Source organism: Hypanus sabinus, chromosome 10 (genome assembly GCF_030144855.1).
Source record: "Hypanus sabinus isolate sHypSab1 chromosome 10, sHypSab1.hap1, whole genome shotgun sequence".
NCBI lineage: Eukaryota > Metazoa > Chordata > Chondrichthyes > Myliobatiformes > Dasyatidae > Hypanus > Hypanus sabinus.
The window spans coordinates 67,563,367-67,587,865 of NC_082715.1; the positions used below are offsets into that span (position 1 = coordinate 67,563,367).

General features: G+C 40.5%; 1 protein-coding gene across 2 annotated transcripts in view; it reads right to left on the reverse strand.

The window, feature by feature from the left end:
- Positions 1 to 1,771: 1,771 nt before the first annotated feature.
- LOC132400726 (testis development-related protein-like) overlaps positions 1,772 to 24,499 on the reverse strand; it is a 79,381-nt gene continuing 56,653 nt past the window's right edge. For both annotated transcript variants that reach the window (XM_059982014.1, XM_059982015.1), the window contains exon 4: positions 1,772 to 4,662. In XM_059982014.1, coding sequence (XP_059837997.1) covers positions 4,326 to 4,662 — 337 coding nt within the window. In that variant the 3' untranslated portion in view covers positions 1,772 to 4,325. The remainder of the gene's footprint in view (positions 4,663 to 24,499) is intronic.

Consider the following 24,499-nt stretch of genomic DNA (forward strand, 5'->3'; position numbering starts at 1 on the left):
CGACAGCCATTCTCGACCATTAAATATCCCTAATCTTCCTATTAGTTAAACACTACATTCTGGTATTTAAAAAAAAATTCTATTGTGGAAATAGCAACATGTGTTAAAATGGTGTGCTAACAGAAAAGTATGCAGACACTTTGTGCAGTCTTCCTACGTGTGGAAGTTCACTAAGGCAACAGTCCAGACGATAAGCTTACAGAAACAGTATGCAGACACAGTGCAGTCATCTAGCCTGAATATGGCCCTTGAAAGTCTAACTCTTATACAAACTTTCTTTTCAAGCCTCTGAACCAAGATCACCAATCATATAAAGGCAAAATAAAGATGTGAACAAACTATTCTTGGGCAACACTTAATTTTGGACAGTTATTTTGCTAATTCTCAAGTATTATTGGACTTTACACAGACTTAATTGCTTATTAACACCCAAAATATCTATTATGATTATAAATACAAAAATATTAGGATTCAGTAGTGCACAGTTTCTACTGGGTCAATTGAAATGCCTATCCAATTTTCTCACATTTGACACATTTCCTTCTTCCCCTTTCCTATCCACCTAACTGTCCGAATGATTTTCAAATGCTGTGATTAAACCTAGCCAGTCTTAAAGCCAGCACTGGATGACCAAAATGCTTCATTTCGGACTTGTCAGGATTGAATTCCACCTGCTACTGTTGATCTATGCCTCATTCTATCCTTTGCTATTGTCCTGACCGATGTGTTCTGTACAGATGTTACATCGCAACTGTTGTATTAAAGATGCCCTCTCTGAGGAAGGCAAACACACTCTGCCTATACTGCACCTGTACCCATTGGAAATATCATGTTGACCTCCTGGGAAGTGAATGTGCATAATGTGACTGGCCTAGATGGAATCTATGGCTGTGTCATCAGATTCAGCATGGACCATCTGTCAGGTATATTCACAGATATCTTGGAACTTTCCCTGCTCCAATCTGAAGCTGTTACCTACTTTAAGGCAGTTTTCACCCTGGAACTTAAGAAAAATGAGATAATAAGCCTTATTGACTTCTTCTTGCTGGCACTAACATTCAACATCATGAAGAGGCTGATTGTGACGTACATCTCTATTCCAGCCTCCCAGATAACCTTGACACACTCCAATTTACCTACCATTAAAACTGCTCCATGGCAGAGAGTATACCCAGGCCATACACTCATATCTGGAACATCTGTACAGTAAAAACACCTACACTTATTGTTTATTGATTACAGCCCTGCCTACAACACCATTATTCCAAACAGTGCTCCAAATTCCTGGACTTGGGACTCAACACCTCCCTTTGCAACTGGATCCTTGACTTCCAGGCAATCTGAAGGCAAGTGACAATACTTCCTCCATTATTATCCTCAACTCTAGTGCCCTGCAAGGTTCTGTCTTCAGCCTCTTCACTATATAGCCAATTTCTGATCTCACTCCATTTACAAGTTCTCAGATGATAACACTGAAGTGGGCCGGAACTCAGACAACAATGACACTAAGATCAGAAAGGAGAGTGCATACGGGCATGATGTCATAGCAACCACCTATCCCACAATGTCAGTAAAACAAAGAAGCTGATCATTAATTTTAGAAAGCCTGGCATTACTAGTGCTGTGGTAGAGACGGCTGAGAACTTTAAGTACCCAGGTATAACTCAACAACATTTTTCCTGATCTAGCCACATTAATCCTGTGTAAAAGAAAGTAGATAAATGTTGTTACTTCATCAGTTAATTCTTTCCAATTAAGTGAAAAGCAAAACTTTTGTCTTAACACTTTATTGAAGTGAAGCAGCATTGTCTGGCAAATTATACAAAGAGAAGTGAGTTTTAAATTCAACTCTAAATATAAAAAAAATTCTGTCACATCACATTGAAATCAAAGGGTTGATTACTATGCATACAGTACAAAGTAAGAATTTGGTAGTAAAATATGTAAATGGGAAATACTTATTGGTTTTAAATTACAATACAATAGCAGTATTTTAAAAAATGTTCTTACTAAACCATTTATCAAGAAAATTCTTCCAAACTTTTAATCTATTAACATGAAGTGCTACCACAGCTTTTGTACAGTTGCATTATCTACATTTGTAGATCATTCACAAATGAACAAGTGAGCTTTCTATACTAGGCAATTTCAGTCTGCAAGGATTAATTAAATATTTTGGCAGCATTTCTGATAATGACAGCAGCCAGCAAAAAGAGACTTGTGGTACAAAATGAAATTAATTTTGCAGTAAGCAAATTCACTAAACCAATGATTATCCATTCAGAAATTAGCAATAACTGCTGAGATAAAGCTTTTTAAATACAATTGTCTAATCACCCTGAGATGCAATTTAATAAAAATAATCATGCACTGCTGTATCATTTGATAATCATGTTATTGCTAAATAACAAAACTCCTGTATTTAATTTCTCTTCACTATTGAATGCTGAATTTGGGTTAGAGTTGAAGTATTAACTGTTCCTGGAGCTTAATTGAATTCCCCACAATGGTTGGGTGCTTTTTGTTCCTCCCCAACGCAGAATCTTTGTAACTGCTTAATTCTAATTCTAAGAATGTTACTACCAACAAAACAAAAATAACTTTAAATTGTTTCATCACAAAAGACCAAGCCTTCAATGAATGAAGATTATCTTTGTGAAGGTTACAATTCAAGGTTTAATGTTAAAAACAGTATGGAAACTTTGAAGTGTACAGGAAGTGCTTCATGAGGTAACTGATTCAAGTTAAATTATACGATCAGTATCAAATATTTGATGACTGAAACACTCTGACTACTGGTAATCTGTCAGCTGTGCTTAAGATTGCTTAATAGGTCATCTTAGAATCTTTAACACGGGAGTTTTATAAAATAGTGTGAAAGCCAAAGGATTCCTTCTGGAGACAGGAGAATGCAGATACTGGAACTTGGACCAACACACAAACTGCTAGAGGCACTCAGCAGGACAGACAGCCTGTATTGGGGAAAATCAACCCCCTTCCTCTTACCAATGCTGCATAACCCAGAGTTCTTACAGCAGATTGCTTATTGCAATACAAACTTACTGCTTGAAAGAGTATGATTTTTTCCAGCCCCCACCCCCCTTTAATGGCCAATACTTCCAACTGTTTCATAAGGAGTGGAAACTGATAATATTCCCACTCTTTACAAACGAGGCTGAAGGTTCAGACTTGGGCATATAGCGTGGCACTCTCCCAAGAAAATTGCTCAGTAAATTATTATGCCTACTGTTTTATCAATTACACTTTAACTAGTCACTGTTGTGATTTAGGTCACCAAATATATTGATACTACACTAAAGAACTTGGATACAACAGCCAAAGCAAACTGTGTGTTTGAAAGGTGAGAAAAGCCCTAGAAGATTCCTGAGAAATTTCTTGAGTAGTCTTTCACTAATTCCCATAATTAGAAAGCTCATTGAGCAGTTTCACAGTGGGCACTATGACTACAGAGCATGTCACGACAGAAGCAGTGATATCAATCCCCCAATTGATTAATTAAAGGCCAACTAAAAACAAAGTGTTGGATTGGTTTTTGCTGAAAATACTCGGCTTTCTGTGAAATTTTTAAAAACCTACAAGACATTCAGACAAAAACAACTTCACACAACTTTTATCCAATGATGGTAAGACACTGGATTCCAAACCAATGCTAATTGTTTAACAGATGTTCAAATTCCATTCACTAGAATCTTTTTCTCATCATTCAGCATACATGAAGGAGAAGCTGAGTTTTCTTTTACCCCAACTGTAACAGCTCTTGTAATATTTAATCCAACCACCCGTCTTTATTAAGTCAAGAAAAGGGCAAGGGTGAAGAGACTAGTCTATGGTCACTAGCAGTAAACACATGCAAAGTAAATCTACTGCCTGTACCTCTTATTCAGTTCCACTGTGGTCTCTGGTACCCAATATGTGCAGTGGAGTAGTAGCCAAAATAAGCATGCATTTATACTGATGTTCATAAACAAATACAGTATACCAATGTTCAGAAGAATGAGGTATCAATAAATAGTTATATTTAGGCACTCAATAAAGCTGATAACAAGCAGTCACAAATAAAGAATGCTGATGGGACAATTCAAAATGAGCTCATCTGAATGGAAAAGGTGCTAATACATTTATTGAAGAATTGGCACAACAGAAAGAAGGTTGGCGATTTTGATTTAGTGCTCAACAGACACTGACTTCACATGCATAAAATCACCGAGAGACAAAGAATCCACAGAAACCCTGACAGAAGAACTGAAAATGGTGAGAACTGTGCAACTAATTTTTGGACTACCATTGAAGCAGATAGATAAGTATCACTCAAGTTCTTCCCAGCAGTCAGTCAGATTTCCTTTACTGCGTCTTCGGATTCCAGGCAGCTTCCCTGCTGTTATGATTCCCCACCTGGAGCTACTCACACTTGTTTCACTCTCCAGGCTGGTATATTTTGAACTGCTGCTACTTTCACTTGCCCAGTCAGACCAGACACAGGAGTCAGTCAAATTGCTATAAGGATTCTCCATTGTAACTTGTGGCTCCCATGCTCCTTCTTCTGTGGGACTCTTGCTGGCTGAGTTCTGCTTAATTCCCAAGGTGTCCCAGAAACTGGGTTTCTTTTCCATTTTTACATCTTCTTTTACTTTCACAATTGTCCTGCAGAGATAAAAGGGGCATGAAAAAAATTACTACAAATAATATTTTCAAATACATGCATTCATTGGATGTAGGTGATGCCAACCAAATGAAATTCATTATTTGGTTCTGAGACTTAACATCACATGGGACAATTAATAATAAATCTATTTTTTAATTTTATTTTTCACAATTAGTTTTACAGCTAATGAAATAAAAGCATGTGGTTACCCAGGTGTCTATGGTTGGGAAAAGGCAATTGACTCCTGATGTGTTAGTTTATTTTAGTTAACATGCTAATTGGCATACCACAACTGGCTTGGGATCACTGGATCTTGGAATTACCAACTATAATCAACCCCCAAATGGCTATGATTCAACTACAAAACTTAGCTATAATAGAGTGAAGGAAACTATAATGATTTGCAACAGCAAACATAAAAAATATTAATGAAACTGGGAGCCATGTTTAATGCCTTGAGGATAGGAAGCAGAGCTAAACATGAGGTTTAAGAAAGTATCTGGAAAAGAGCAAATCTGCAAGGAAAGCAAGGAATGGATAAGAGTGTTTTCCTTGAATTGAAAAGTCAATCACTAGAGGGCATGGATTTGAACAGAGAATGGGAGATTTATACAGCAAATTTTGTTTTACAGAGAGTGAGTGGGAGCACACTGTCTGAAGATGTGCTGAAAGTAAATGTGATGACAACATTTAAGAGGGATTCAAGGAGATACAGAGATAGAGGGTTATAGATAATATGCAAGCAGATTGTTTGTGCTGTACTCTCTAGGTTCTGTATGGATGGGGTGTAGTCTGTGCTGTACTGTCTAGGTTCTGTATGGATGGGGTGTAGTCTGTGCTGTACTGTCTAGGTTCTGTATGGATGGGGTGTAGTCTGTGCTGTACTGTCTAGGTTCTGTATGGATGGGGTGTAGTCTGTGCTGTACTCTCTAGGTTCTGTATGGATGGGGTGTAGTCTGTGCTGTACTGTCTAGGTTCTGTATGGATGGGGTGTAGTCTGTGCTGTACTGTCTAGGTTCTGTATGGATGGGGTGTAGTCTGTGCTGTACTGTCTAGGTTCTGTATGGATGGGGTGTAGTCTGTGCTGTACTGTCTAGGTTCTGTATGGATGGGGTGTTGTCTGTGCTGTACTCTCTAGGTTCTGTATGGATGGGGTGTAGTCTGTGCTGTACTGTCTAGGTTCTGTATGGATGGGGTGTAGTCTGTGCTGTACTGTCTAGGTTCTGTATGGATGGGGTGTAGTCTGTGCTGTACTGTCTAGGTTCTGTATGGATGGGGTGTAGTCTGTGCTGTACTGTCTAGGTTCTGTATGGATGGGGTGTTTTCTGTGCTGTACTCTCTAGGTTCTGTATGGATGGGGTGTAGTCTGTGCTGTACTGTCTAGGTTCTGTATGGATGGGGTGTTTTCTGTGCTGTACTCTCTAGGTTCTGTATGGATGGGGTGTAGTCTGTGCTGTACTGTCTAGGTTCTGTATGGATGGGGTGTAGTCTGTGCTGTACTGTCTAGGTTCTGTATGGATGGGGTGTAGTCTGTGCTGTACTGTCTAGGTTCTGTATGGATGGGGTGTAGTCTGTGCTGTACTGTCTAGGTTCTGTATGGATGGGGTGTAGTCTGTGCTGTACTGTCTAGGTTCTGTATGGATGGGGTGTAGTCTGTGCTGTACTGTCTAGGTTCTGTTTGGATGGGGTGTTTTCTGTGCTGTACTCTCTAGGTTCTGTATGGATGGGGTGTAGTCTGTGCTGTACTGTCTAGGTTCTGTATGGATGGGGTGTAGTCTGTGCTGTACTGTCTAGGTTCTGTATGGATGGGGTGTAGTCTGTGCTGTACTGTCTAGGTTCTGTATGGATGGGGTGTAGTCTGTGCTGTACTGTCTAGGTTCTGTATGGATGGGGTGTAGTCTGTGCTGTACTGTCTAGGTTCTGTATGGATGGGGTGTAGTCTGTGCTGTACTGTCTAGGTTCTGTATGGATGGGGTGTAGTCTGTGCTGTACTGTCTAGGTTCTGTATGGATGGGGTGTAGTCTGTGCTGTACTGTCTAGGTTCTGTATGGATGGGGTGTAGTCTGTGCTGTACTATCTAGGTTCTGTATGGATGGGGTGTAGTCTGTGCTGTACTGTCTAGGTTCTGTATGGATGGGGTGTAGTCTGTGCTGTACTGTCTAGGTTCTGTATGGATGGGGTGTTTTCTGTGCTGTACTCTCTAGGTTCTTTATGGATGGGGTGTTGTCTGTGCTGTCCTGTCTAGGTTCTGTTTGGATGGGGTGTAGTTTGTGCTGTTCTGTCTAGGTTCTGTAAGGGATGGAAGATAAATTTCGCAAACTAGCTTCAGAGTTAAGTGCAGGAGATGTGACAAGTAATGAAAGCATTTAGTCAATCATATTATAAAACTGTTTAAACCCTAGGTAGTCAATTACACGGGAATTAGAGGGGGTGCCATTTTCCCCCTATGTTTTAGAAATGCTGATGAGTCCCATAGTTTAGTCTGGAGTCTGCACAAAATGACAATATGGTAATAAACTCAGAATCAGGTTTATTGTCACCGGCAGGTGACTTGAAATTTGTTAACTTAGTAGCAGCAGTTCAAAGCAATACATAATATAGGAGAAAAATAGTAAGTAAATCTTATTCAGTATACTTTATACAGTACATGTATATTAAATAGATTAAAAATCATGCAAAAAACAAATGCTATATATTAAAAAAAAAGTGAAGAAGTGTCCAAGGGTTCAATGTCCATTTAGGAATCGGTTGGCACAGGGGAAGAAGCTGCTCCTGAATCGTTGAGTGTGTGCCTTCAGACTTCTGTACCTCCTACCTGATGGTAACAGTGAGAAAAGGTCATGCCTAGGATGCTGGAGGTCCTTAATAATGGACGCTGCCTTTCTGAGACACCGCTCCTTGAAGATGTCCTAGGTATTTTCTTGGCTAGTACCCAAAACGGAGCTGACTAAATTTACAACCCATTACAGATTCTTTTGATCCTGTGCAGTGGAAGCCTCCCCCCATACCAGACAGTGAAGCAGCCTGTCAGAATGCTCTCCACAGTACATCTATAGAAGTTTTTCAGTGTACTTGTTGACATACCAAATCTCTTCAAACTCTTAATGAAGTATAGCCGCTGTTTTGTCTTCTTTATAACTGCATCAGTATGTTGAGACCAGGTTAGATCCTCCGAGATTCTGACATCCAGGAACTTGAAACTGCTCACTCTCTCCACTTCTGAACCCTCTATGAGGATTGGTATGTGTTCCTTTGTTTTATCCTTCCAGAAGTTCACAATCAGCTCTTTTGTCTTACTGATGTTGAGCGTAAGGTTGTTGCTGTGACACCACTCCACTAATGGGCATATCTTGCTCCCGTACGCCCGCTCGTCATCACCTGAGATTCTACCAACAATGGTTGTATTGTCAGCAAATTTAAAACAACTGCAGTCTGCACCATTTTTGTTTCCTGTTGTCAGTGATGATGGAGACTAACAGTCTCTATGAAGAGCAACCAGCTGATCGACGTGGCCAATTGCTAATAAATGTACCTAACTTTTAACTGTTTACTCACCAGCTGGAGTCTAAGTACATCAACAATAGCTCTGAGCACCTCAGACATCAATTATTTGTGCACAATTAAACTTTTGACTTGTATATTTGGAACCACCACGTGAGACCAGGCGCTTGACCATCATCAATCTTCCTTAACGTGCTAGAGAGACAGGGTGATGAAGTCTGGTACAGCTACACCAGCTGTTGCGTAGGAGAGACAGAAACGGCAAATAGATCCCCTTTAACTCCTGTGGGAATGAAACACCCCCTTCTATATCTCTTCAACCAAGTTCTTCAGTACGGCAGTATGTCTTCCATTATGATTCTAATCATCCTGGAATGTATGTCTGCCAGTACTGTCTATTCTACACCATCAGTGCGTGTAGATTACTGAAGCTCACATATATAGTTAACAGAAAAAATATACACAGAATTAAAAGCTGCAGGCAAACCTAAGTTATGATAATCAGAAAAGAGAGCCAAAAATCACATTCTAACATCGGACTTTCAAATGCCATCTTATTAGCATGATACATTTCCTCCCGTATTACACTGCTTTTCATAGCTAGCACCTGTGAAGAGTTTCAAGTCAGATAATTTGGGAGCTTCAGCATCCTGAAGCCACTGCAATAAAAATCAGATGACCCATTAGTCTAAGTTACAAGATTTGCTGAATTATAATGCATTTAATTTCCTAAGGTTTAGTAACAGTGTGGCATAGTGCCATGTTACATATAGTAATATTTAAACTACTTTCCATTACCAATTAACTACTTTTGCATACCGTCAGCTTGTATCTCAGTACACGACTGTGGCAAAGGTCAGTGAGTTGTCGTCACTGTTTCTGAAAGGCTCAGCCAATGAGAAAGAAGACTGACACCTGACTTGGTTCATTGCTGAGCACCAGATCAAGTATTGCCCCTTCTCTCTCCTTTCCAGGATATACTGATCAAATCAGAACCCAACAAAATCTTTCATACTGAGAAGGTGGCAATCACTAATAGGGAAGCTGAAGTCATTGAGATTTATGGATTGGACTATAATTCATATTGGCCTCTTTCAGTTATATGTTTCATTTTGTGTTCTAGCCCATTCTTTCTTATTGCCAACTGGCAGGCTGGGAGTGTGGGTGATCTGTTAGTTTGTGTGCAAGGGAGCAGTTGGGGGTGTTTGGGGTTTGGGAATTTTTGTTTGATTTTCTTTTCATGCAAAGGGCAGGGATTGATATTTTTCTTTCAGCCAATATGGTTTTCTGTACGGCTATCTGGAGAAAAGAGCAATTTCAGAGTTATATTCTGCATACATACTTTGATAATAAAGTGAACCTTTGACCCTTTTTTTGAACCTTAAGAAAGCTGTGAACCTATTCTGTAACATCACTGACCCTGGCACCTGCGAGTCTCTGTCCACAAAATCTCCTGTTTGTTCTCTTAACTACTGAATCCCTTATTACTGCTGCTCCCCTACATCACCACTGCACTCCTCTTCTCCCTTCCCTTCTCAGTGAAAGAGAGGCAGTCTCAATTTCAAAGACATGACTACTGTGACCTTCCTCTGCTAGATCTTCTCCCTCCACCCCAACAGTATACTTGTTATTAAGGAGGACAGCATCAGGGATACACTGCACTGTCTGTGTATCACTTCTCCCCCTTCTGACGGTCACCATGTTACTTGGGTTCTGCACCTTAGATGCAACAACTTCCCTGTATTTCTTGTCAATCAACCCCTGAATGATCCTGAGTTTATCCAACTCCAGTTCCCTAGCATGTTACATCTGGGTGCACTTCTTACAGCTGTACTTGTCAAGGCCAATGGAGTTCTCTGTTTTCTCACATCCTGCAAGAGAAGCATTCCACAGCCCTGACTGGCATCCCCATCCTCTAACTGTACAACAAGAAAGAAAGAAAATTTCTTACTCTATTCTCTGCCTCTTCTCACGGAAGTTTTTACGGCCAAAGCCTCAAACCTCCTCGCTCCAAGCCTGGTCCATTGCTACAATGGTTGCTCCTCTTAAACCCAACTTTTTATTGGCCCTTGCCGAGGTCCTAACTGCCCAATGATCTCAATCCCTTTGAAAGGTTCCAACAGGCCTTTTTTAAATCTCACGTTCACACACCACAAGCAATGGCTCATGCACCCTCAAACCTGTCAAAAGGTCTTAACATCACCACTTGCTTTTTTAAATCACACACTTACTCAGCTGCTTTGGGAAAATGAGCAAGACCCAGCGACAGACCTGGCAATGTGTGAATGTTTGGGACCAAACACTACAACTTATTATGAGTAAGGATAAAATTGGAACTTGGGAACAATACTAAATTGGGGGAGGGAAAATTATGACGGGATAAAGCAGGAGCTAAGAGGTATTGATTGGAGCAGCTACTATCAGGACAAGTGCATGTATGACATGTGGGACAGGTTTATAAAGATCACTTGACTAGAGTTCGGAATCAACAGATATTAGTAAGGAATGAGGACAAAGTCGGTAAGGGATCTTATGATTTCAGTACCTGAGGCCAGTGCTAGCATTCTTTAGGAAGGTGAACTCCAGGAAAGCATCCGGCTCAGATAGGATATCTGGTCAAGTACTAAAGACCTGTGCTGATCAACTGGCTGGAGTGTTCACTGAGATCGTCGACCTCTCGCTTTGGCAATCTGAGTTTCCTACCCGCTTCAAGCAAGCTTCACTTATTCTAGTGCCTAAGGAGAACGTGTTAACCTCAATGACTATCGTCCAGAAGTGCTTACATCCACAGAGATGAAATGTTTTCAGAGGTTAGTGATGAAACATATCAACTCCTGTCTGAGAAGTGACTTGGATCCACTTTAATTTGCCTACTGCAGCACAGCTCCATAGCAGACACCATCTCGTTGACTCTTCACTTAACTCTGGAACATCTGGATAGCGAAGACACATGCATCAGAATGCTTATTATTGACTACAGCTCAGCATTCAATACCATTATTCCCTCTAAACTAATCAGTAGGCTTCAAGACCTTGGTCTCAAGACCGCCTTGTAAAAATAGATACTTGATTTCCTCACTTGCAGACCTCAGTCAGTTCAGATTGGCAACATCTCCACAATCTCATTAGCACAGGTTACCATAAAGCTGAGTGCTTAGCCCTCTGCGCTATTCACTCTACACTTATGGCTGTGTGGCTAAACATAGCAATGCCATATTCAAGTTTGCTGATGACACCAATGTCAAATCAAAGATGGTGATGAATCAGCATATAACCATATAACAATCACAGCACGGAAACAGGCCATCTTGGCCCTCTTAGTCCGTGCCGAACCCTTAATCTCACCTAGTCCCACCTACCCGCACTCAGCCCATAACCCTCCACTCCTTTCCTGTCCATATACCTATCCAATTTTACCTTAAATGACACAACTGAACTGAACTGACACAACAACTTTCTTCTACAGGAAGCTCATTCCACACAGATAGGAGGGAAGGATATAGGAAGATACAGGAGGGAGATTGAAAATCTGGCTGAGATTGAAAATCACCCCCTCAGCAAGACTAGGGAGCTGATAATTGACTTCAGGAGGAGGAAATCAGAGGTCCATAGGTCAGTCCTCATTGAAGGATCAGAAGTGCAAGGGGTCAGCAACGTTAAATTTCTTGGTGTTATCATTTCCCGGGTCATCACACAAGTGTAATTATGAAGAAAGCATGACAGCACCTCGAATTTCTTATGAGTTTGCAAAGATTCAGCATGACATCTAAAACTTTGACAAACTTCTAATGGATATATGCTGGAGGGTATATTGACTGGCTCCATCACACCAGTGCCTTTGAACATAAAATTCTACAAAAAGTAGTGGATACTGCCAGTCCATCATGAGTAAAGCCCTCCCACCATGAAGCACATCTACATGAAGCATTGTTGCAGGAAAGTACCACCCAGGACATGCTTTCTTCTCAATACTACCATCAGGAAGGTAGTACAGAAGCCTCAGGACACACACCATCAGCTTCAGGAACAGCTATTACCCCTCAACTATCAGACTCTTGAACTAAAGGGGGGTAACTGCACTGAACTTCACTTGCCCGAACACTGAAATGTTTCCATAGGTGGATTCACTTTCAAGCACTCTTCATCTCAGGTTAGAAACATAGAAATATAGAAAACATACAGCACAATACAGGCCCTTCGGCCCATAAAGCTGTGCCAAATATGTCCCAACCTTAGAACTGCTTAGGCTTTACCATAGCCCTCTATTTTTCTAAGCTCCATGTACCTATCCAGGAGTCTCTTAAAAGACCCTATTGTTTCCGCCTCCGGCAGCCCATTCCATGCACTCACCACTCTCTGCATAAAAAATATACACCCAATATCTCCTCTGTACCTACTTCCCAGCACCTTAAAACTATTCCCTCTCCTGCTAGCCATTTCAGCACTAGGAAAAAGCCTCTATCCATGCAATCAATGCCTCTCATTATCTTTTACACCTCTCATCCTCCGTCGCTCCAAGAAGAAAAGGCTGAGTTCACTCAACCTACTCTCATAAAGTATTCTCTCCAATCCAGGCAACATCCTTGTAAGTCTCCTCTGCACCCTTTCCATGGTTTCCACATCCTTCCTATAGTGAGGCGACCAGAAGTGAGCATGGTACTCCAAGTGGGGTCTGACCAGGATCCTATATAGCTGCAACATTACCTCTCGGCTCTTAAACTCAATCCCACGATTGATGAAGGCCAATGCACCGGATGCCTTCTTAACCACAGAGGCAACCTGTGTAGCAGCTTTGAGTGTCCTATGGACTCAGACCCCAAGATCCCACTGATCCTCCACACTACCATGAATGCTATATTCTGCCATCCTACTTGACCTACCAAAATGACCCACCTGACACTTATCTGAGTTGAACTCCATCTGCCACTTCTCAGCCTAGTTTTGCATCCTATCAATGACCCGTTGTAACCTCTGACAGCCCTCCACACTATCCACTTCCTCATCCAGATCATTTATAAAGATCACGAAGAGTAAGGGTGCCAAGAACAGATCCCTGAGGCACACCACTAGTCACGACCTCCATGCAGAATATGACCCGTCGACAACCACTCTTTGCCTTCTGTGGGCAAGCCAGTTTTGGATCCAGAAAGCAATGTCCCCTTGGATCCCATGCCTCCATACTTTCTCAATAAGCCTTGCATGGGGTACCTTATCAAATGCCTTGCTGAAATCCATATACACTACATCCACTGCTCTTCCTTCATCAATGTGTTTAACCGCATCTTCAAAAAATTCAATCAGGCTTGTAAGGCAGAACCTGCCCTTGACAAAGCCATGCTGACTATTCCTAATCCATCAACTTACCAACCGCTGAAGTAAGATTCACTGGTCTACATGTCTAAAGATAAGCTTGCTCAGTTTTATTCTCATGTTAATCCTCAATGTGACAGATGTCATTTAGATGTGACTTCATTGACCCACATGTTTTGGTCATGTCCTACCTTACATAATTATTGGAAGGACATATTTGCTACCATTTCCTCAATTTGGAATATTGATTTACAACCTCATTTTATCACTGCAATTTTTGGTATACCAAATAAAGATGACAGTCGACTCTCCCCTTCAATTAGATGAATGATTGCCTTTGTAACATTAATGGCCAGGAGATCTATATTACAAAATTGGAAAGAAGTAAATCCTCCTACCATATTTCAATGGTTCTCTCAAACTATTTCTTGTTTAAGTTTAGAAAAAATTAGAAGTACTGTTTTTGATTCATCAATTAAATTTGAAGAAACTTGGGGACCGTTCATTCGACACTTTCATATGAATTAATTTGGCTTCTTCCAGACCTTTACTCTTTTTATTCTTGTTCTGGTATGGAGTTCCAGAGTTTTTGACACTATCATATACATATAAACTATTATTATTGCCCATGTTAGTTTAGATTTATTTTTTTTTATTTCTTAAATATACATTTTTTCTTGTATTTTATACTTTTTTTTTCTTTTGATGATTATTTTTAATCTTTTTCATGTATAATCAATATAGATTAGATTGATTATTGTACGATCTTTTTTTTGCTGATAGTTTAATAAGATATTGTTATCTTGTTACTAATTTAATTCTAAGTCTAATGTATTCATAACCTATTTAATATAATACTATGTTATTTTTTTTAATAAAAATTAATAAAAAGATTGAAAAAAAGATTCACTGGTCTATAATTTCCTGGGCTATCTCTACTCTACTCCCTTTCTTGAATAAGGGAACAACATCCGCAACCCTCCAATCCTCCAGAACCTCTCCCATCCCCATTGATGATGTAAAGATCATCACCAGAGGCTCAGCAATCTCCTCCCTCACCTCCCACTGTTGCCTAGAGTACATCTCATCTGGCCCCGGTGATTTATCCAACTTGATGCTTTACAAAAGGTTCAGCACATCCTCTTTCTTAATATCTACATGCTCAAGCTTTTCAGTCTGCTACAAGTCATCAATACAATCACTAAGATCCAGTTCCATAGTGAATACTGCAGTGAAGTATTCATTAAGTACCTCTGCTATTTCCTCCGGTTCCATTAGCACTTCCCCACTATCACATATGATAGGTCCTATTCTTTTATGTCTTATCCTCCTACTCATCACATACTTGTAGAATGCCTTAGGTTTTTCCTTAATCCTGCCCACCAAGGCCTTCTCATGGCCCCTTCTGGCTCTCCTAATTTCTTTCTTAAGCTCCTCCTGTTTGCCTTATAATCTTCTTGATCTCTAACATTACCTTGCTCTCTGAAACTTTTGTAAGCTTTTCTTTTCTTCTTGACTAGATTTACTATAGCCTTTTGTACACCACGGTTCCTCTATCCTACCATAACTTCCCTGTCTCATTGGGATGTACCTATACAGAACTTCACCCAAATATCCCCTGAACATTAGCCACATTTCTTCCATACCATTCCTTGAGAACAATTTGTTCCCAATTTAAGCTTCCAAGTTCCTGCCTGATAGCTTTATAATTCCCCTTACTCTAATTAAACGCTTTTCTAACTTGTCTGTTCATATCCCTCTCCAATGCTATGGTAAAGGAGATAGAATTGCAATTACTATCTCCAAAATGCTCTCCCACTGAGAGATCTGATACCTGACCAGGTTCATTTCCAATACCAAATCAAGGATAGTTTCTCCTCTTGTAGGCTTATCTAAATATTGTGTCAACAAACCTTCCTGAACACACCTAACAAACTCCACCCCATCTAAACCCCTTGCTCTAGGGAGATGCCAATTGCTATTTGGGGAATTAAGATCTCCCACCATGACAACTCTGTTATTATTACACCTTTGCAGGATCTGTTTCCCAATCTGCTCCTCAATATCCCTGTTACTATTGGGTGACCTATAAAAAAACACCCAGTAGAGTTACTGACCCATTCCTGTTCCTAACCTCCACCCACAATCCCTCCATGACGTCCACCTTTTCTGCAGCCGTAACACTACAGTGCCATGCCCCCACCTCTTTTGCCTCCCTCCCTGTCCTTTCTGAAACATCTAAAACCTGGCACTTGAAGTAACCATTCCTGTCCCTGAGCCATCCAAGTCTCTGTAATGGCCACCACATCATACCAAGTACTGATCCACGCTCTAAGCTCATCCTCTTTGTTCAGAATACTCGTTACGTTAAAATAGACATATTTCAAACCATCGGTCTGAGTGAGTCCCTTCTCTATCACCTGCCTTTCCTCCCTCTCACACTGCTTACAAGCTTTCTCTATTTGTGAGTCAACCTCCTCTTTCCCAGCCTCTTCAGTTCGGTTCCCACTCCCCAACAATTCTAGTTTAAACTTTCCCCAGTAGCCTTAGCAAACCTCACCACCAGGATATTGGTCCCCCCGGGATGCAAGGGCAACTCGTCCTTTTTGTACAGGTCACACCTGCCGCAAAACAGGTCCTAATGATCCAGAAATCTGAATTCCCTCAGCCATGCATTTATCCTCCACCTCATTCTATTCTTGTTCTCACTGCCGTGTCACACAGGCAGTAATCCCGAGATTACTACCTTTGCGGGTCCTGCTTCTCAACTTCCTTGCTAACTCCCTGTCGTCTGTTTTCAGGACCTCTTCCCTTTTCCTACCAATGTCATGGGTACCAATAATTACCACGACCTCTGGTAGTTCTCCCACCCACAGGTTCTTGATATCCATTGCATATTTATTTATTATTTCATTCTTCTTACGTTTGCATGGTTTGTTGTCTTTAGCACACTGGTTGAACACCCAGTTGGTGCAGTCTTTCATTGATTCTATTATATTTATTGAATTCATTGATTAATCCTGCACAAAAGCGAACCTCAGGGTTGTATATGATGACATGCATGTACTTCGATAATAAATTTACTTTGCATTTGGACCTATCCCAATCTACATTTGCCAGATCTCTTCTGAAACCATCAAAATTGGCCTTATTTTAATTTAGAATCACAACCTGAGGACCAGCCCTATCCTTCTCAATAATTGTCCTGAATCTTATGGAATTATGTTCACCGGATCTAGTGTTGCCCCACATAACTGTGTCACCTGCCCTTTCTCATTCTCTAATAGGAGATTATTCAGTATTGCATTCTCTCAAGTTGTGACCTCTACACATTAATGGAAACTTTCCTGAACACATTTGACAAACTCCATCCTATCCAGTCCTTTTACAGTATGGGAGTCCCAGTCAACATGAGGAAAGTTACATTCACCAACTATCACAACCTTATTTATTTTTCCTTACAACTGTCTTCTACCTCTTTACAAATTTGCTCCTCTGAATCACACTGACTTTTAGGAAAGTCCATAATATACACCTTGTCGTACCTTTATTATTGTTCAGTTCCACCATATTGCCTCTGTAAATGAGCCCTCCAGTCTGTCTTATCTGAACAATACTGTAACATTTTCTCGATGATTAATGCCACCACTCTATATTTAATCCCTCCCCTCTAGTATGTCTAAAACAATGGAACCTTGGAACAGGCCATTTCTCCCTCTTCTGCAACCAAGTCGGACTAATGGCTTCAATATCATAATTCAATGTGCTTATCCACGTCCTAAGCTCATCTGCCTTACCTACAACACTCTTTGCATTGAAAGAGACTCAACTCAGAACATGAGTTCCACCATGCTCACCCGTTCGTCGTTCTATGTAGGGTCATAGTCTCGCACTCTGGCTCCCACCTCCTGCGACTCTAGTTTCTTCCCCAGAGCAACACTGGCAAATGTTCCCCCTCCTGTTCAGATTTAAACTCTCATTTGTACAGGTATTCTCTCATTCCACCTCCATCCCCAATCAGGCAGAAGATACAAAAACTTGAGAACACCTACCAACCAAGCCTAATGATAGCATTTATTCCACAGTTATAAAATTCTTGAATGAACATCTTCGATGATATAGGTGAACTCTTCATCCCTTAGTACACCTCATCATGGCTCTGGCACATTATTTGTCTACCTGCAGTACACATTCCCTGTAACTGTAAAATTATGCATTAACAATTATTTATTGTTTTTTTCTTTACTTCCTGAATGTACTTGTATAGAATGATCTGTTTGGATACTGTGTAAACAAAGCTCTTCACTGTATCTTAGTATGTGTGACCATAAATAACAAATTACCAACATGCACTTATGATTCTTGCGTTAAATTGACTTTCTGGGAATTTTTGAACAAGAACCTGTGCTTGGGTGTAATTTATACATCAAATAACATTGGTTAAAATTTCACAAGCTTTGGTTGAAATAACAGCTTAAATTGCATCGATCATTCTGCATCAGTTGTTTGACACTGCACCCTTTCCATCCTCTCTCACTATCTTCACTCTCAACAGTGAAGGCATATATTTATTACTGATATATTTCACACATTTCAGTTATGCCCTACACAGTTTTGAACTCAGTACAGCTAAAAATCTAAAAAAAATAGAGCCACTCATCTGAATACTGTATACACCCTGCCTGTGAAGATCATCTTTGTTCACAGCAATACCATCAACAATTATGCTGAGTCTTTCATTGCACTTTAACAGTAGAAATAATAAAATGCTTTATTACTGTTGCACAGATATAGCTGAGATGCAGGACAAACTTACTTCTCTAAACATGCCTTTTCTTAAAACATATTTTGCACACTCGTGCCACTGTCAGCATTCATATTTGGAATACCAGCAAGCAATCACAGCATAAAACGCAAGATAATTTTCTCATTATGCTTGTAGTAGCACACAAGAAAAAAGCTCAGTGCAAACCCAGAAGACAAATTATTTCTTGTTAATCTTGTTTTAGCAGTAACTTCTCTACCTGAAAGATAACTGGAATAACATTAAACTAAACTAAATTGCCATTACATTGCAACCACCATTATGTATGTTCACCTGCAAAGTGGAATACAGAGCTGCCTGTCCAGAGTTATGTTAACTGCCTTCACCCATTGAAAAAAATTCTTAAACGCGTACCCATGCCGTTAATTTTTAATGTTGGGAGAAAACTATATCCTTTTTTGGAGAACAAATTCTAAAGACCTCAAATTGGGTTCCTTTAATATGCAGCCTTCATTAGATTGAATTTAGGTTATAAGACAGGGCTTCACATCGCTTGAATCCAGTGACTAAACTCAACTGTAAAATAGCACAGGGCTCAAATTAAATGATTATATCTCAAGTCCATTCAAATCCATGTTATGTCAATGCAATTATTACAACTTCATGCTGAATGATGTACCACAAGTGTCAAATTACACCATCTTAACCAAACAAAAATTCTGTTCTCAGGTAATAATTATTTAACCTAGATTTATCATGCAAAACTAAGCTTCCAAACCAGTTTTTTGCAGCTTGTAACTGCTCTAACAGTGCAAGAAGTCAGAACTCAGGAGGCATGTTTACTGGAGTCTGAACATTAGGAATCTATTATAAAGTCAAAAAGAAATTACTTAAATTACTTAATTGAATCATTCAAAACAACATATCAGAGTAAAGCATTTTTATGCCACTGAGATATTAAGCAATGCTCAACATTCTGATAGGCTTTCCTTTGCATTGAAAGAAAATGTTGTGTGTATCTGAAAACACCAGATTGTCAGTGTGAACCTTTAGCAACAGGTTCAAGATTTAAAAGCTTTATTGTCATTCTAACCGTACATCAGCTCTGCAGGGCAGAATGAGACAGCGTTTCCCAGGAGCAGTGCAATCATAACGTAACAAACACAACACTAAATAATAAACATAGCAATAAATAGTGAAACACAACAGCCACATGTCAGTTGAAAACAAGTTATAAGTGTCCAGTGCAAGTTGTCAGGTGTCATCTCAGCAATTCTATACTCTAGTCCAGGACAATGAAGGGAATCTGCAGCAGGAAAACTACTGGTTACATCACACAATGAGCTCAATGTTAAATGTGTTTCAATACGAACGACTCTAATTGAAGCTGCCAATGGCAGAATGGACAAAACCACTAAACACCTGCAATACCAACACAAGAGATTCTGCAGCATTGGGAAATCTGGAACAATGTACACAAAATGCTTAAGGAACTCAGCAGATCAGGAAGCATCTATGGAGAGGAATAAAGAGACGATGTTTCAGGCCAAGATCCTTCATCAGGTCTCAATGAAAGGTCTCAGCCCGAATCTCCCAGACAACCTCGACAATTCACCTGCAATACACCTACTGTTGAAATATCTCTACAGTGGACACAGCTCCCTGACCCTACATTCATCCCTGGAACATAGGGACAGTAAAGACACCTAACACCAGCCTGTTGTTTACTGACTATAGCTCTGCCTTCAACCCTAATATTCCAAACCCCTACACCTTGCTTTGCAATTGGATCCTTGGCTTCCTGACCAGCAGACTGTAAGGACAGAGCAATTTCTCCACCACGACTATTCTCAACACTGGTGCCCCACAAGGCTGCAGCCTCAGCTCCCTACTCATGCCCTATACACTCATGATCGCACGGCCAGTTTTTGGTTTAACTCCATCTGTAAGTTTACAGATGACACCACCATATTGTGCCATATTTCAAATAACAATGAGTCAGAAGACAGAAAGAAGAAATAGACCCTGGTGAAAAGGTGTCATGACAATACCTTTCCCTCAATATCAGCAAAACAAAAGAATTGGTCATTGACTTCAAGGGATTGGTGCACATGCAACAATGATGCTGATGCTGAGGGGGTTGACAGCTTCAAGTTCGTAGGAGTAAATATCACCAATAGTCTCTACTGGTTGCAACCACGTTGATGTCATAGACAAGAAAGCTTACCAGAACCTCTGCTTCCCCAGGAAGCTACAGAAATTTGCCAGGTTCCTTTGACCCTCATCAATTTTTATCAAATGTACCATAAAAAGCATCCTATCCAGATGCACCACTGTTTGCACAGCAATTGCTCTATACAAGACCACATGAACCTACAGAGTGTTGTGGACACAATGCATCACATCACGGAAACCCCCAGCCTCGCCTCCATCGACCGTATACTTTTCTTCTTGGCTTGGTAAAGAAGCTGATATAATCAAAGATCCTACCTTCCCCATTCTTCTCCCCTCTTCAGTCACGCAGAAGCCTGAATGCACGCATCACCAAGCTCAAGGACAACTTCCATTCTGCCTATTATAAGCCTATTGAAAGCTCCTCTTACATGATACAATAAACGTGTAACCTCACAATCTACCTCATTATGACACTGCAACTTACTTTCTCCCTGTATTACAATTTCTTTGTAACTGTAAGAATGTATTCTGCATTTTACCTTGTACAACCTCAATGCACTGTTGTGATGAATGGTATGGAAGGTTTATTTATCCTCACTATAACTTGGTATAAATGACAATAATAAACCAATTTATTATGCAGCAAACTTGAGACTCCCACATCAAACTGTACAATTATTAAAGTCCGCACCTGTAACCATAGATTAAGTAATTGTTAACATGTTAAGTAACAGATTAACATTTAGTAATAGAATTGACACAAACACATACCCATATAAAGGAACAACTATTCAACTCCAGCTGAAAGGAATCTACAGGTTCAAAGGTTAATTTATTATCCAAGTATGTATAGTTGGAAGAAAAAAAGTTTGTGAACCCTTTGCAATTACCTGTTTCTGTATGAATTACTCATAAAATGTGACTTGATCTTCATCCAAGTCACAATAATAGACAAATACAATCTGCCTAAACTAATGTCAAACAAAGAACTTTACTTCTCGTCAATACTGAGTATACTACAGTGAAACCCCGATTTTACGCGAATTCGGATATAATGTGATGAGTCATTGGACTCCGTGTCCATGTCAATCCATATTCCCCCTTCTCCAGCCTTGTATCCCTTTTGCCAATCAACTTCCCAGCTCTTGGCTTCATTCCTCCCCCTCCTGTCTTCTATCATTCCAGGTCTTCCCCCACCACCCCCCCCCCCACTTTCCAACCTCTTACCATCGCTTTTTTCCGTTAGTCCTGATGAAGGGTCTTGACCAGATGCTGCCTGGTCTGCTGCATTCCACCTGCATTTTGTGAGGGTCATTGGACGTTATTTTGCTCAAAATGGAACAAGCTGCTAGAAAAAGAAAATCCTTTTCTCTGAAAGATAAGCTTCAAGTACTTGACGCAATCAAGAATAAAAGTTAAACTCAAGTTGCACAAGAGCTCGGAATACCGGAATCAACACCCCATGGCTGGAAATCTCACGAAGAAAAATTACGTGCATCATTTTGCAAAGTTGAAGAAGAAGCAGGACTAAAAGCCAAACGCCTGAAAACAGCCAAAGATGACTCCCTGCACGAGAGGTTTGTTCAAGTTCACTCAGAAAACCTTCCAGTTTCTGGTCCTATTCTCAAAGCTCAAGCCGAGAAGTGTCTGGTGCTCAGCTGACAGTGCCGCCGCCAGCGAATACTGGGCTGAACTAAAAACTCTCTTAGAAGAAAGTGGCTACGTGGAAGAACAAGTGTACATCTGTGACAAAACTGCCCTCTGCTACAAGACGATTCCAGACCGTACTCTGGCTAGCAAAGATGACGCCCACCAACGTGAGGGGTTCCAACAACGCAAAGATCGCGTGAACATTGTTCTTTTGTGTAAACAAAATTGGAACACACAAGTTAAAACCACTCATGATTGGCAAATCTTGCTCGCCCCACTGTTTCCACCATGTCAACATGAACTTGTTACCGTTCGAGTACACGTACGGCAGCAATGTTTGGATGACATGTGTCATCTTAGAGGATTGGTTTCACAAAACCTTTGTCCCTGCCATCCGCGTTCATTTGTGTAAGCAAAAGCTAGAACCCAAAGCTCTTCTTTTGCTCGACAACTGTCCCAGCTGCCAACCTAGTAAGCCATGACAGAAAGATCTGAGTTTCTTACCTCCCCAAGAACACTACATCCAAGATCCAGCCCCTAAATCAAGGGATCATCTCCATGTTCAAGCAGAATTACAGGCGCGAATTAATTTGTAGAATTGTAGACGACTTAAAGCCTATCCGGAAAGCCTGAACATGAAGGATGTTTGCCTGGGCAGTTCATCATGTGTAGAGAAATGCTGGGAGAAGAGTCTGGGGCCAGCCTTTTCGTCACGCCAATCCACCACAGAAGATGATGATGATGACGAGCCAGATTTGTACAGCTTCACAAAGAGAAGCTGCCTGAATGGAACAAAGAAGAGCTACACCAGTGGTACTCTGCCGACGACGACTGCCCAACATATGAGCACCTGACGGACGCGTGACGTAACTACAGCACCAGCAGAAGCAAGTGTACCGGTTCTCGAGCCACAAGAAGATGATAATGAAGAGCCTCCACCCCTAATCCTAAGTGTCTGAAGCCATTGAACACCTCAAGGCTAGCCTCCATTGGCTGGAGACCCAGGGGGTGAACCATATAAAAAAACCTCCAGCTCAGAAGCATTCTGGATTTCGCTCGCAGCCAGCAACATGCTACATTCAAGCAAGGTAACTCGATCACTTTTTTAAGAAATAAACTATAAATTGCTAATATTCTTGAATGTTTTTATATGTTGTTTTGTGCATTAAAAAGCTTTACTAAAAATTAATTTGTGTTTTAATTTCTACAGTATGAACAATGATTTATTCACAGAATTCCTTAATTCAAAGGTAGTTTACTGGCCAGAAGGTAAACATGCAAAAAAACAGGTCAAATAGGGCAAAAATAGTGGTGTTTTAGGATGTTAGGTCAACACTGGGTCAGCTTAAACGATAATTTTCTTGAACCCTGATTTAGTGCGACCCCACTTTTTTCATGGTGACATTTTATGGACCCAAACGATTGCATTATAACAGGGTTTCACTGTATTTAAAAAATCACATTCCACATTCAAAACAGCATGTGAAACTATATAACCATATAACAATCACAGCACGGAAACAGGCCATCTTGGCCCTCCTAGTTCGTGCCGAACCCTTAATCTCACCTAGTCCCACCTACCTGCACTCAGCCCATAACCCTCCACTCCTTTCCTGTCCATATACCTATCCAATTTTACCTTAAATGACACAACTGAACTGGCCTCTACTACTTCTACAGGAAGCTCATTCCACACAGCTATCACTCTTTGAGTAAAGAAATACCCCCTCGTGTTTCCCTTAAACTTCTGCCCCCTAACTCTCAAATCATGTCCTCTAGTTTGAATCTCCCCTACTCTCAATGGAAACAGCCTGTTCACGTCAACTTATCTACCCCTCTCAAAATTTTAAATACCTCGATCAAATCCCCCCTCAACCTTCTACGATCCAATGAATAGAGACCTAACTTGTTCAACCTTTCTCTGTAACTTAATTGCTGAAACCCAGGTAACATCCTAGTAAATCGTCTCTGCACTCTCTCTAATTTATTGATATCTTTCCTATAATTCGGTGACCAGAACTGCACACAATATTCCAAATTTGGCCTTACCAATGCCTTGTACAACTTTAGCATTACATCCCAACTTCTGTACTCAATGCTTTGATTTATAAAGGCCAGCGTTCCAAAAGCCCTCTTCACCACCCTATCTACATGAGACTCCACTTTCAGGGAACTATGCACAGTTATTCCTAGATCTCTCTGTTCCTCTGCATTCCTCAATGCCCTACCATTTACTCTGTATGTTCTATTTGGATTATTCCTGCCAAAATGTAGAACCTCACACTTCTCAGCATTAAACTCCATCTGCCAACGTTCAGCCCATTCTTCTAACCGGCATAAATCTCCCTGCAAGCTTTGAAAATACACCTCATTATCCACAACACCTCCTACCTTAGTATCATCGGCATACTTACTAATCCAATTTACCACCCCAT